This window comes from Acanthopagrus latus, chromosome 21, assembly GCF_904848185.1.
Source record: "Acanthopagrus latus isolate v.2019 chromosome 21, fAcaLat1.1, whole genome shotgun sequence".
Classification (NCBI taxonomy): Eukaryota; Metazoa; Chordata; class Actinopteri; order Spariformes; family Sparidae; genus Acanthopagrus; species Acanthopagrus latus.
The window spans coordinates 646,993-662,120 of record NC_051059.1 but is presented as its reverse complement, the minus strand read 5'-3'; the positions used below and the strand labels follow the sequence as shown (position 1 = coordinate 662,120).

Genomic DNA, 15,128 nt, shown 5'->3' with positions numbered 1-15,128 from the left:
ATATCCCCAAGGTGACAGTGCACGTAGTGGTGAGTAAAAGTTTGTATCAGTTTTGGTGTAAAAAGCCTGCATATATGGGTATTGGGTGATATGGGTACCAGAAATTAAGATTTGGACAATATCGGATATTGGCAGAAAAGCCATTATCAAGCATCCCAAGTAAACGATGTACAAATCTCATATTTACATGGACTGTCACGTATAGCAGCAGCTGATCAGAGCTGCATCCTGTTAAAGCTGCACAACTCTGAGATCCTGGGCCATGAACCCCCTGAAAACATAAATATAAGAAAATACAGGCAGATTGCAGATTCTCTGCTGATACAGACAGCGCCACACTTCTAGTGGGTCATACGTGATGATGAAGACGATTGTTTGTGAAGGTGCTGTGGTCACCGTTCATCAGGGACGGTGTTCTGTACACATCACTCCTAAATAACACAACCTGTTACATAATCACTTTTTTCAGATTCCTCCACAGCACAGCCTCTCTGCACACTCTGTCTCCTTTGCTTGCTCTCCCTGTTCAGCCGGCTTGACCTGCATGACATGTCAACTAAATGACATTGTCAGCAGAAAGTTGATGTGGCCAATCTAGTAGGAAGGAAGCCTGGGCTTGGAAGTTGTCGCTAACTCTATGGCTAAAGAAACCCCCCAGTCCATCTCTGTGACTATCATACAGACAGCGAGGTGGAATATCAGTGTGAGATACCCACCTTGAAAAGGCAGTGTGAATGGAAATTTGGGGAAAATATCATATCCAACAGCTAGGGCTGTAGCGATACACTAATCTCACGATACGATAAACAATATTCAGCTCACGATATGATATATTTCACGATATTCAGCCTACGATATGATTCGATACACTTACATCATTTTCTGAAAGATTTTAAATGGACATTGATTTTGGTGACATCTTGTGAGTGTTCCATTGACTTGGATTGAATTAAACATGCTGTGGTGCAGCCTCTGCTTAACAAACCTGGCCTTGATCGTGTATGCTAGCCAATTATGGACCTATGTCCAGTGCCTCCAGTCAACTGACCAGCTGCTCCTGGAGGTACCGAGGTCTAAGCGGAAGCTCAGACGGGAAAGAGCTTTTTCTATTGCCAGTCCCAAACTATGGAACGTCCTCCCACTGCATATCAGACAAACCCCCTCACTGTCCATTTTTAAAACTAATCTTAAGACCCATCTTTTTTCTTCGGCTTTCAGCCCAGCATGAGACTCTGCTCTTGTTTTAGTTTTTTATTGCTTTTATTGTTTTAACATTGTTATTGTTTTTTTATATTGTCTTTTATGTTTTATGTATTATGTTCTATCCCTATTTATGTACAACACTTTGTCCCAGCTATGGCTGCTTAAAGTGCTTTATAAATAAAGTTGAGTAATCAAACTGAAAATTGAAAGGTAGCCAGTCTAGCCACCAGGTAAGTAAACATAGTACCATGGCTTCTCCAAAACAGCCAATAATTCAAGTCATTAAGAACAACATTTAAACGTTTAACTTAAAATGTACCTGTCTTAGCCGAGTAGCTCAAGGCCTGTAGGCCCTGACCTACAAGTGACCTACGCTAAACAGAAAGTCTCCTCTCCACGTAACTGCAGACCATCCAGGTTGGGTCCGGTGTGGCTCTCAGGCATTTTCCGTAAGACATAAGTAACAAGCTCCCATTCCTTGTTGATAAAGTGGGCCATGATGGTGACATATGCTTCAGTTTTTCGCGAGGTCCACCCGTCGCACATCAGGGCCACTCTCTCCGTGCTGGCCAGGGAAGCTTTGATGTGTGCATTTGTTTGAGCATACAGCCTAGGAACGCAAACCTTGGTGAGGTGTTTGCGGGTTGGAATACGATAGTGGGGCTCCATCATGTTCACCATGTGCCTAAAGCCTGCATTTTCCATCATCGAATAAGGTCTCAGATCCTGACAAATGAAGTAGGCTCTGTAATCTTCTGCAACCTTGGTGAAGTAGATGGGCTCTTAGCATTACCTTGTCCAGGCGGTGACGTTTTAGGTGGGCTCGTAGGATGGTGGTATTTCCAGAGTATTTCACGTTTGTGTGACACAGCTTGCAAACTGCCAGACTTTTATCTAAATTGTTGCTTTCCTACTTTTTAAACCCGAAGTACTCCCACACATCTGATTTAGGCATGAAGGTGCTGAATTTATATCCGCCGCCATTCTTTTGAATCTCCTCACTCTGACCACGTAAGCAGGAAGAGGAAGATGTCAGCGTCTGTGTAAAGAGAGTATCTAGACAGGTGGATATGCTCTATAGCGACAGTAGTGGATGGCTGACCTAATTGCTCTTCCTTCAAAGTGAACAGGGGAATGGGCAGCGAGCAGAGTGCCAGGTGGAACACGGAGGATTTTAATGGGGCTTAATATATCGATACTTGTGGCTGAAAAATCAATACTTTCTGGGGAAACAAAATATCAATATATATTGCAGGATCAATAAAATTGCTCAGCCTTACCGACAGCCCATCACTCACATTTTAGTCCCATCCTTCCTCGTCATTGAAAACAAAACATACATTTCATCAATTTTTATTATGAAAGATCTACTTTTTGGTTAAGTCTTAGTCATGATAAAAAGGTCGTTGACAAACATATTTCGTTATAGCTTTACAAAAATGTGTTTTCTATCTTAAGATAGAAAACACATTTTTGAGTGTTTTGGGAGAATAGCCTCCCTAAAAATGTGGGTTTATTAGTAAATGTGATGTGATTCCTTCTCTGAGGGGCTTTTCTATCAAGAACATTTACATCCAGCAGCAGCAGACACACATACTGAGGATCACAGAGCAGAAGGAGTGTTAATGGTCACGGTGACAGCAGAGCCTGCTCAGCTTGTGTTGCAGTCACGTCAGCAGCAGAACGTGCTAACGCTGAGTTCAACAGGTGAACAAAACCATTACATAAAACAATGACAGAATGTACAGATTTTAATGTTGAACTCTTTGACGATTCATGCTGGAGCTTGAGGTTTAAAGAGCAGCCTGCTGTCTGTGTTGCTGGCCCTCGTTGAGGAAGCAGTCTGAAGTAAAATGGTTGCTGCACATATGTCAAAGTTTCCAGTTGTTGTGGGGATGTTTCCATCAAAAGACATTGATCCACTTGGTCTACGCTTCCTGTGATGGTAGATCGGGATGTTGGTGTTGGTTCTTGTAGACAACAGAGAAATTGTGCAGCTTGGTTAGCCCTCCACATGTTGGTGTCACTGAAGGCCGAAGAAGTTAGTGAGGAAACAGTAGTTACTGGATGTAGCTACAGTTATATGAGGACATGTTTAGCCCTCTAACTGCGTGTTCTCACAGCAACAGTAAGGCACATTAATTTTAATACACTAAACACTTCCTGACGGTAAGTTCATGACACCAGTGAACCATTGTACTGCCCACCCCAAACTGTAGGGATGACTATTGATCCTTTCACAATATATGATCACATGAAATTTTAGAAGCGCCGACACTGAAGATTTTGTTATCAGCTCTATTGCTCTTGTTATTGACTGTTCCAGTTCCATCAGCAGCATGAAACATCTCTGTTGTTAAAGGCTGTGTCAGCTTCGAACTGTGGTCTGGGAGCACCAGTGGACACTCCTTCACTGCCTCAGGGCTAAGTTGTTGCAATTCTCAGGGCTATCCTCCATATGGCCTTATCCAGCTCCTGCGGAATCAACAGAGGCTCTTCAGGAGCTCTAGGATTCATGTTCTGACTAGGGATGTAATGGTATGAAAATTATCACGGTTATCGGTATACCGCGGTATGTTTAAAATGTCTTCAAAATGTTGAAAAAACACTGGTACACTGACAAACTGAAATAATTTGTATTTTAATAGATTTATTATATATTAGTCCAAATCCAAAACCTTAACAAAACACTGCAAAATCAACATTAAACAAGTATAAAAGAATGTATCAAAACTGTGCAAAATGTTTTTTTTTTTTTTTTTGCTTTTTGTGATGAGGCAGCATGTTTTTGAAACGTGCCCTTCAGTGTTTGCGTTACAGAAGTCCAATGATTTTTAGTGACAGTATATGTATGTATGTATGTATATATATATATGTGTGTGTATATATATATATATATATATATATATATATATATATATATATATATATATATATATATATATATATATATATATATATATATATATATATATATATATATATATATATTTCAATATGAAAAAATACAGTATTTTTACAGTATTTTTCATCAGATGACCTGAATAGCACTTGTTGCTATGTTATGATGCACTGCTGCTATCTTGTGGACAGAAACCTGCACTGATCTTACCTCTATTTGTCGTACTGAGCTGTGTGGTACCGACATAAATGGTGAAACTAATTAGCTGTGTTGCCTCTCCTTGTGGCAACAGATGCCAGGCACTGTCGACACTGAACATGTGTTAATATCATCCTTCATGTAGCAGAAATAATTCTAGTTAACTGACGTTGCTTTTCATTTTGGCACCAAGTCATCGTTTTCATGATTTTCTCTTGTTCGTTGCTCAATTTTCATTGTTGTTATCAGCGTGGTCTGCTTCGGCACACCAGTTAAGGGGCCGTCCACACGAAAACGCTCTTTTGCGAAAACGCACACGTATTGTATCGTTTTGGCTGACCGTCCACACAGATCCTGAAAGCGCAGCGCCTGAAAATGCACTTTTTTGAAACCGGGTCTCACGGTGGAGAAATCCCAAAACGCAGCTTTCCTGTTTTCATGTGGATGACGAATCCGCATACTTTCCGAAACAATGACGCCATCGCCCCACCCCTCGACCTCTTGCCTCTGACCTCTGAACCCCATGACGTCTCATAACAACAACAACAACAATGACGGACTTCGTGTTCGTGCCTCGGAAGATATTGAGCCTTTCTTGCAACTTATTCGCCTTGTCGTTGAGTGTGAGTCGCAGCAGCAGGTCGACCTCATTACGGTCCACACAAAAGATTCTGGTTTCCTTGCACTAGCCATTTTCATCTTCATCTTGTTATGTTTGGTTTCTCCATCTACTGTCTGTTTACAGCGCGCAAGCTTAATGCACGTGTTCTGTGTCTTCTTCTTTGTTTTTGGTGAATGTCAAGCGCCACCTATAGGCCTGGAAGATGAACTACAGCGTTTTCGGTTGTTTTCAGTGGATTCGTGTGGACGCAAATATTCTTAAAACGATGACGAGGAAGACGGAGAAAAAAAGATTGTTTTAGCCTGTGTGGACGGGGCCTAAGAGCTAATGTGATTGGCGATCGCTGCGCATGCAGAGTCTGCATGCACAGCGTGTGTCAGGTACCCTTGAAATTAGATGAGTTCATTTGCCTCCTACATTGCAGGCCCTGCAATGTGACTGTTGCGCACATGTACATTGCGATGACGATGCTCAAATGATATGTAGTGGAGATCTACTGCTGAGCCACAGGTGGACGCTGCTCTAGTGAACGGAGCTGAGATGAAAGTCATTCATCTCAGTCAGTTTGCGTTCACTATTTCGTGAGTTTTCCACACCATGGTTATTGCCCGTGGCGGTTACCATGGCAATTAAAACTTATACGGTGACCTTGACCGTCAGAAATTTTATCTTGGTTTACTGTGACACCGGTCATCGTTACATCCTTAGTTCTGACAAACTGTTGCTCATACTAAACATTTCAGTTACCTCCATCAGAGGAGCCAGTTGGTAAATCAAACTCACACTGAGAAGAGCAAAAACTTGTTTCCTGGCGAAAAGTATTCAATGCTGTTCTTTGCTCTTCTTTTAATGAAATAAACAGTGATTCTGATTAAAGCTACACTAACCCCCTGCGGAGCCGCCATTGTTATTTTTAAGACTTAATTATTCTTAACTGCTGTTTCATCAAGTGCCTTTGAGCAAGAAGCAGAGCTCTGATGGCTGTTAGCACACCTCTGTTTGATTGTGTGTAACTGTGTAAGAGTAAAGAATGGTGTTGCTAAAAACTACACAAAAAACATCAATTGTCCAATGAAAAGTATAGCCTATCACAGAGACAGACATGTCATAATCATAATAATGATAATAATCATGATGACATGAGCTGAGACACAGAGAGAAAAGAGCAAAATAAGGCCAAAAAGGGATAAGGAGATTACTGTAGTCTGACTGTGGTGACTGTCTGTGTGTTTGTGCACGGATGAGAGAGGGGGAGAGTTGGAGGGAGTGGTTGGGACACTCCAATTGACTTAATTTGGTGTCTAGTCTAAATGTAGCCAGTCTGAAACACAGTGAATCACTGAGTCTGCAGAGTCTGACTCAAAACCACCTGCTTGTCTGTTGTTTGGTTGTTGTTGACGTGACAGCAGCTACAAGTTAGTGGTTGGACACACAGGTTCTCTATGTCCACTATTCAATCAAAGTTTACCAGAATCTGTCCTGGCGTGAGATCTCAACTGGCGAGATCAGAAATTATGTAAATTACAGGACTGTGTTCTGGTTGAAGTGTATAAAATGTATTTGTCTCATTGAGAGGAACATGAGTTAAACTGTTTTGCACACTATTTGGGAGACAAGTAAATATAACACATCAACGTTGTTGTCAGAACAGCAGAAGCTGTACAAACCACATGCTGGCACGTCACTTGTTATGGACATATCTGAAAAACAATAATGAACTCATACATGATCCTGTGCAATTTTCTCAAGACTGGTTTGTGATTTTGACTAGTCTTATTTGGCTCATTTGAAGTTTTCACTGGTTCTGGCTTTGGCTTACATGAAAGCATGTGACTGTGCTGCTGTGTGTCCTTCAAGGTCCAGATCAGAACCGTGACTGTGCACTTCCCTCCTTTTTTAGATAGTGTGATGATAAAACTTGATCTATATCTATAGTCCCTGGGTCATGTAGCTGCATGGCTGAAGCAGTGCTGTCTACAACTCAACGTGACCAAAATAGTATGTATGTTTTTTTTAGTAAATGGAAGACACATACAATACTGCCAGATGTGTATATATTATGGGAGAAGTTGCAGGTGGGAAGAGAATATAAAAACCTTGGCATAATAACAGATTCCAGGCTCTCATTCAAGTCCCAGGTGAAAAGGGTCTGTGATAGAGTGAAGCATTAGATGCCAACTATCGCTTGAAGCAGCTAAAATGTATATGCACTCCATGATATTGTCATAAAAGATGTATTGTTTCACAACATGGTCACGTGCAGGTAATTCTCAGCTAAAACCACTTCAGTCTCTGTAAAAACAGGTCATTAAAACACTGGACCAAAAAAACAAACCGCGCCCACGACTGCCCAATCTTAAAAAAGTACAACTCGCTCAGCTTGGATAACATGATAAAATATGCAAATATGTGTTTAATGTACAAAGTCATCAACAATCTGACATCTCCTCCACTCAAAGAATTTGTACAAGTTCGAACATCTGCATACCACTCAACAAGAGGTGCAGCAAGAGGGGACTGCATCATCCCATTCAGGAAAAGTCAGTTTGGCCAATCCACATTCTCGCACAAAGCAGCACAAGAATGGAACACCATTCCAGCTCACATTTGGGAATTGCACTCATATCTGTCTTTTAAATTTTATCTGAAAAAATTAGTGTGTGGCTTCCCTTGCTGCCACCTGCTTCCAATTTGCCACCTTGCTGTGTGTGTGTGTGTGTGTGTGTGTGTGTGTGTGTGTGTTTTAAGCCTCTGTCTTAACTAAGCATTTGTGTAATGTATAACTATTGTATATTAATCCTTTGTCATTGTGATAATTCTGTTTTCTAGTCTAACACTTTAACATTGCACATTGTATTGTAGTCTCCTTTAGGTTGACTTAGTACATCTGTCCAGGGACAACAGATGGAAAATAGCCTTCTGGCTAACTCTGGTGCATTCACAGGAATGTTTACTTAATGTACACTGCTCCTATTAAAATAAACCTATAAATAGAAATTGAAATAAAAATAAAAGTAAAGAAGTAGTTATTGATTCATCAGAAATAACGTCACAGACAGTAATACACATGATGAGAGCATCAAGAGCTTCTGCTCAAGGAGGAAAAATAGTGATGACATTGAGAAAGGCTGTATTCTACTTCAGTGTCCTAGTAAAGGCTTCCTTAGATTTGGCAGTTTTGTCTGAGAGGGTCGTCAGAGAAATGGTCAAATCTTTCCTCACCACCAGTTTGGAGTTTTTTTCTTTTTCAGCATCTTTAAAACATGATAGTGTCACAGATGGATGATGCGAGCTTATGGTGAGTTGCTGTCACTCAGTCTAAGGTCTTAGCTACGTGTAAAAATATATGTTTGAAAATCAATATTAGAAAATAATAATCTGTGCATGTAAACTTTGTTTTACAAGAAATCTCTGCACATGATGACACAAAACTGATTCAGTCATCTCAGGCCAGTAGGTGGTGATAAATTCTACATTTATGATACGCCAAACACCAGAGAAGAACATTCTGAGCATGTGTAATGAGATTACTTTCCTCAAACATTAAAAACAGAAACAATAGTGGCTATGAATTTATTTTAAAGTTGTATGATGGCTTTTTCTTTACCTTTATTTTATGCACCAACAGTCTGGCACTTGGTCTGTCAGTGCTACCCAAACTGTTGTGTCTGCCAGTGATGGTGTTGTTTCAGGTGCATGCTCATTACACAAAGCAACCATAGGTGTGCACAAATTGAGATTGTGTTGTCATTGTTGTTACACTCCATTTTACAGCAACATCTAAGTCACATACAGATACAAAATATATCTTCCACCCAGAAGCTGTTTATGAGAATCTCTGTTATTGTGACACAACATTCTGTTGAGAGGCTGAACTGTACTGTGGTTTTCAAAAAGAAGTGTCTGTTGTAGACGAGCCCTAAAAGGTACCTACAGCTATAATAGTGTGACAGTGAGCCAGCGGGAACAACTATAGGACCCTGAACAGATTTCTACTATTATTTACACCTGTGACCTGTCCAAATGTCTGCCATGAATGAAAATGAAGTTCTGATTCATTTGATTTCTTGAGGATTGACACAGTGTCTGAGCCCCTCTGGTGTCCTGACAGAACAACTGGCATGACAGAATTGTTTGCTCTCTCTCTGCTAGTTTGACTTTACAACACAAGTTGTTCTGCAAGGTTGACCAACAGGAACTCAGTGCATGTCTCAACTGTGTAAGAGGGATGATGTTGTATATCGGTTTGCTGCTTGATCAAAGCAAGATAAAAATGTATGACTCTATGATTGTCTGTCCCAACTCTGTGTTAAATCTGGAAAGACACAAATCTGAATGGTTTGATCCCAGCATTACAAGTATCTGAGTACTGTGTTTTACAGCCGGCTGCAGTGATCTGTACAGAAAACAGATCATTGTCAAGCATGTCCAGGAAAAAGTGTTCTGATCTCTCAGAACAGTTCCCTCAAGAGCTGATCAAACGTTATTGGAGTGAAACGGCTCACTGATAAGGCTAAGCACATCATAGCAAGAACATTCTGCTGTCTGTATACACATTTCTTAGCACTGTATGTAAGGTCTTAAAGTGTGTATGTGTGAGTGTGTGTGCTTAAAATGAACAAAGATATTTAAAGTGTAACTATGCAGCTTATAGTTTTATGACTGCTCTAGCAGTTAAGGAGAAAGCTGTGTTGCTCTGCTAGATGAGATAACTTATTAAACTTGTAATCTGTACACATGAGAAAAGTCAGAGTTATGAAAGCTAACTAGAGGCGAACTATAAACTCTAATTAAAAAGACAGGCTTTGAAGAAGTGTTGATAGGAAGCAGTGAGAGAATCCAGAGGCTCTGATGCCCTGTTGCTGTCACACTGCGCCATCTGCTGGTCAGAGCAGGAAAGTACAGGGCTTGGTGCACAAAACCTGATATTTTCCATTCCTACCCTTGTGCTTTTACTGTCCTCTATTCCCCTTCCCTTTCTGCCATCCTGTCCATGTTCTCTCTATATGCATGTCTCTTAATCAGTGCTGTGAGACGCTGTGTTAATGTATGTATTGATAATGATAATAAGCTATCTCCCCATATCATATTTTCTTGCAGTGACAGACGAGGACACAGTTAAGAGGTACTATGCCAAGTTTGAGGAGAAATTCTTCCAGACATGTGAAAAAGAATTGGCCAAGATCAACACCTTCTACTCTGGTAATGACCGCCACTACTGATTACACGCGCGCGCACACACACACACACACACACACACACACACACACACACACACACACACACACACACAGTCACAAATGTTAAGACTTGGTGTGTTGTTCTCACTCTCCTGTAGTGGCTATCTATCTTTCAATCATCTTCATCTTGTGTTCTCTCCAGAAAAGCTGGCTGAGGCTCAGCGGCGATTCGCTACACTGCAGAACGAGCTGCAGTCCTCTTTGGATGCACAGAGGGAGAGCTGGGCTAATGGGCGGGGCCTTAGGAGGAGAAAGACGGTGTTTGCTCTGTCGCAGCAGGAACGTTGCAAACACAGAAACATAAAGGACCTGCAGCTGGCCTTCTCGGAGTTCTACCTCAGCCTCATTCTGCTGCAGAACTATCAGGTGCACGTTCACATGCACAAACTTCACCTCAACAGGAGACATGCATACAAAGTTTGATTCAGTTCTCGTCCTTAAGACCTTCATTTTTTTTCATCGTCCATGGCAAGATGTTAAAAAGCAGCCTACACCTGTTATAATTCTGGGATTTTAGGACAAACAACAAGTGACAATTATCTGTTTGACTGCTCTAGATGTGATTGGTACAAACTGTTGTTGAAACTGCACTGATATGTGTGTTTGTAAAATGATGGACATTGATAGGTAAAGGTGGGTGAGAGGAGATGAGATAAATGCAGAGATAAAGGAATTACAGTAGTTTTGTTGGTCATGGGTGGTGCATATTGTCACATGTGTGGCTTAGGTTTTGGGTTGGATTGTGGTTGGGATTTAGATAAATCATGAATATGTTCCGTGTTTCATTAACCCCTATGTTTCTAAATTCATGAGGTTTTCATTTTTTTGAGTTTGTAATTTTCCTAATCTCTTCATTTAACTGAGGGGAGTGTACTGTGCTGTTGGTTATATAAATTGTAGATTCGATTATGGACTTGATTTGTTTGTGGTGGAGGAACTGATCTCTCCCAATCCCGTACTTCTGGATTAGTGTGTTGATGGTTTGTGTCATCTTTCATGACATGCTATCCTCTGTCTCTCTCTCCCTCCCTCTCTCTTTCTTTGTAGAACCTGAACTTCACAGGTTTCAGGAAGATCTTGAAGAAACATGATAAGATCTTGGAGACGTCAAGGGGTGCTGACTGGAGGGTGGCTCATGTTGAAGTGGCTCCATTTTACACATGCAAGAAAATCACACAGCTCATCTCTGAGACTGAGGTACTGTGTTGCTGCAGCAGGATGCACAAGTTCACATGGTCAACATTGTAATTCAGTAGCTGTAAGAAACACTCACTGATGTTATCAGTTAGAGGTCGACCGATTAAGGACCTTTTACAAACTGTTGTTATACACTACTCCAGTGTAAATATGTGTGTATATATGTGTGAATTTATTACACTGCTCTTCTTAATGCTGTAGAATTCATTCACTTAAATGGGCCTTCCCAACGTCAGGCGGTCAATTATTTTCGTATAACTGACCACTGCTAAGCATATTTGACCGTTGTCAAGGAAAGTGGCCTTTTTGCCTCTGATTCACGTATTCACTCCGCGCTCTAAGATCTTTACTCCGCAAGTGGTCCAGTCACTTATCACCCCAGCGTCTTCGGTTGCTAAGCGACATCAGCTGATCTGTAGCCTACTTCATATCGAAAAAAACTTACTCCTAGGCCACTAGTATGGATGAGCTTCACGTTAACTTTAATATTTAGTATTTTTAATACGGTGATTTTGAGTCTTGGCAAAAGGCTGAGTTGTCGTCAGCAGTCAAGAAAAGAAAAAGAGGGGAAAGCAGCGAAGAGGGAGAAGCGAAATGGTGTTGGTTTGGCAAACTATATTTCTCTGCTGAAAAACACTATGAACGGTAACAAATAAATTGTAAAAAGACACACTGTGAGGTTTTTTTTTCATGTTGGCAAGTAGCTGTGTAATAAGCGGGATAATGTATAGAACGGCGGCCATTATCGGGAAAATAAGTCCCTTCAGGACAGATCCGGTTCGTCCTGTTGGGACTTATTTTCCCGATAATGACCGCCATTCTATACGTTATCCCTTACATATGTATATGTGTTTATGTGTGTGCGTGTGTGTGTATGTATGTATGTATGTATGTATGTTATATACACACATACACACACACACACACACGAGGTCGGTCGACATCCATTATCAGTTATTGTCAGTGTGGAAGAGAGCAGCCCTGATGATGCACTCTGTGTCTTCTAGGCATTGGTCACAACTGAGTTGGAAGGTGGTGACAGGCAGAGAGCCATGAAGAGGCTGAGGGTACCTCCCCTGGGAGCTGCACAGGTCACACACACACACACTCACACACACAGGTCGCACACACACACACACACACACACACACACAGGTCACACACACACACACATTGTCTGAAATGAACTAGACCCTAGTTATATATGTTGCTGAGATGTGACAGCCTTCATATTATCCCAGATGTCAAGTTCACTTTCCAGCGTTCAAGTCCAAAATAGTTTTTGTTTGATATTTTAGTTACTGTCTCAGAACATTAGTATTGTTAAAATTATAGAGTGAGCAGGTTTGGTTTATATTCAGATGTTAAATACAGTAATGTGATGTTTTGATTGTGTGTTTTGTCATGAGGCATTGACTGTGTTTGTCTGTCTGCCTGCAGCCTGCTCCTGCTTGGACAACCTTCAGAGTCGGCCTTTACTGTGGAGTGTTCCTTGTCTTAATAGTCACTGTGGTCATTACAGGTAACATGCACACAATCCTCAAAGTATAGATGCAACTTGAATTATGTTTAGAAGAATATTAAAAGGTCTGAAATGTGAATTGTCTAGTGACTCAATTTTTACTTCCTAGAATATGACAGGTCAGTGCGTCCAGGCCATAAATATACTTGGAATATTTTTTTTGGCACTTCTCACCGCAGATCACACTCAACTTTCAGTGTTTCAGGACACAAAACTGAATCACTGCTTCAAAATTAGTAATGAGAACAAAAAAACTTTAGTTTAAGGCCCACTTTACTGAGCATAATAATTTGATTTCTGATACTTAAATTTACTTTCTGAATCCTCAAAGGATCTTTCACAAGCAAAATGTTCTTATTCCTGGCCTGGTGTAAAATGTGCTCACAGACTAAGGAAGGAAATTGCAGGTTGTGACTGGTTGTCTGAAAATATGGCAGTGCACTACAAACTGTAACCTAATATCAACATTTTAGATACCCAAACTGCTTTGCTCACTTTGTCAATCAAAATGTGAATATGAATAATAAAATAGTAGTTCCTACTGAAAGACCTGGTGTTGGTGTTTTTTTCCTCTGTCCATTCATCATACACTCTGTCTCTGTCCCTGTCCCTAGGAGCTGTGATGATCCGTAGTGAGGATGTCTGGCCTATGGTCAGGATCTACAGAGGAGGCTTCCTTTTAATAGAATTCCTCTTCCTGTTAGGTATACACGCACGCACGCACGCACGCACGCACGCACGCACGCACGCACGCACGCACGCACGCACGCACGCACGCACACACACAATATGATACTGAGCATAGAGACAAGTTTGCATTCATTAGGTTTAGGAGAAGGAAGGTAAGCACACAAACATAGCTGTATCCAATGAAAACTGTACATGAAAACATAAAAACATCTGCAGCTGCAGTGGTAATGTCACAGTACAGGTTCTGTTGAAATTGAGACACACACTGTCACACCCTCACTGTCTGTGTTCAAAATCATCATACCTGATATGGCCTGAATAATACATACATATAAATATGAATAAAAAAACGTTTGGCTACGTCGTGACACACAATACACTCTACTCAAAATTAGTTAGGGATTTTGGGATGTGGTTGCAAATATGGGTGCGCGTGGATATCAAAGAAAAACTAAATGTCAAAAAGACCAGCATTACTTTTGGGGACCTATATGCCTATATTAATGGGATCCTGGCAGCAAAATCACATTATGTTACTGTAATGAGCCTTTGTATGGTCTTAGATACTGGATGTTATTATAGGTTGATTTGTCATAAGTGTTGTTTTTAACTCATATCATGTTAGTGATATCATCCATGCAGTGCCCAGCTCTAATCACATGATGTCAGCAGCTGTTTGTTTGTTGGTTTATTGGTTTTATCCTCCAGGCATCAACACTTACGGCTGGAGACAGGCAGGAGTGAACCATGTCCTCATATTTGAACTCAACCCCAGAAACAACCTGTCCCACCAACATCTGTTTGAGGTATTAGCACGCGCATACATGCATACGCACACGCACACTTTCCGTAAAGATACAATATGTAAGACTTCTACATTAAAATGTCTGAAATAAACTAGACCTTAGTCATATATGTTGCTGAGTTGTGACCTCACATTATCCCAGATGTCAAGTTTACTTTTTAGCATCCAAGTCCAAATTCATTTTTGTTTGATATTTTAGTTACTGACTCAGAACATAAATATTGTTTATAATTATTATCCAGACCGCATGAAACATGAAATAAGTACACTTTGTTTCCAGGAGCATTGCTATGACTGAGGTTGTGTTCATTGTCCTCGTGGACATCAGGGCTGATGAATATTGTGTGTCTCTGTGTCTCTGTGTGTATGCAGATTGCAGGTCTGTTGGGGGTGTTGTGGTGCGTCAGCCTGCTGTCCTGTCTCTTCAGTGATAGCATCTTGGTGCCAATGCAAGCTAACCCGCTGGCTCTTTACGGCCTCTTCTTCCTCTTCCTCATCAACCCTCTAAAGACCTGCTACTACAAGTCACGCTTCTGGCTGCTCAAACTCTTGGTACCATCATTCAGTTTTTACAGTCTGCATTATGTTATGTTCCTTGTACTTCACAAATATTACTTGAAATCATTTCACAGATCCACCATTTAACGTGTCGGGAAAAAGGTTGTTCTCTGTTGTGTCTAGGTTACAAGCAGCTGCATGATAATTCATATTCATATTCCGTGTTTGTCCATGGAAATCACTGACCATTG

At 40.9% G+C, this 15,128-nt stretch overlaps 1 protein-coding gene across 2 annotated transcripts in view; it reads left to right on the top strand.

The window, feature by feature from the left end:
* LOC119010920 (xenotropic and polytropic retrovirus receptor 1 homolog) overlaps positions 1 to 15,128 on the top strand; it is a 61,258-nt gene that overhangs the window by 29,742 nt on the left and 16,388 nt on the right. For both annotated transcript variants that reach the window (XR_005072084.1, XM_037083514.1), the window contains exons 3-10: positions 10,026 to 10,127; positions 10,308 to 10,531; positions 11,213 to 11,362; positions 12,370 to 12,453; positions 12,803 to 12,884; positions 13,499 to 13,588; positions 14,283 to 14,380; positions 14,752 to 14,931. Coding sequence is in view for 1 of the 2 variants with exons in the window: in XM_037083514.1 (XP_036939409.1) it covers positions 10,026 to 10,127; positions 10,308 to 10,531; positions 11,213 to 11,362; positions 12,370 to 12,453; positions 12,803 to 12,884; positions 13,499 to 13,588; positions 14,283 to 14,380; positions 14,752 to 14,931 (1,010 nt within the window). In the remaining variant the exon portion in view is untranslated. The remainder of the gene's footprint in view (positions 1 to 10,025; positions 10,128 to 10,307; positions 10,532 to 11,212; positions 11,363 to 12,369; positions 12,454 to 12,802; positions 12,885 to 13,498; positions 13,589 to 14,282; positions 14,381 to 14,751; positions 14,932 to 15,128) is intronic.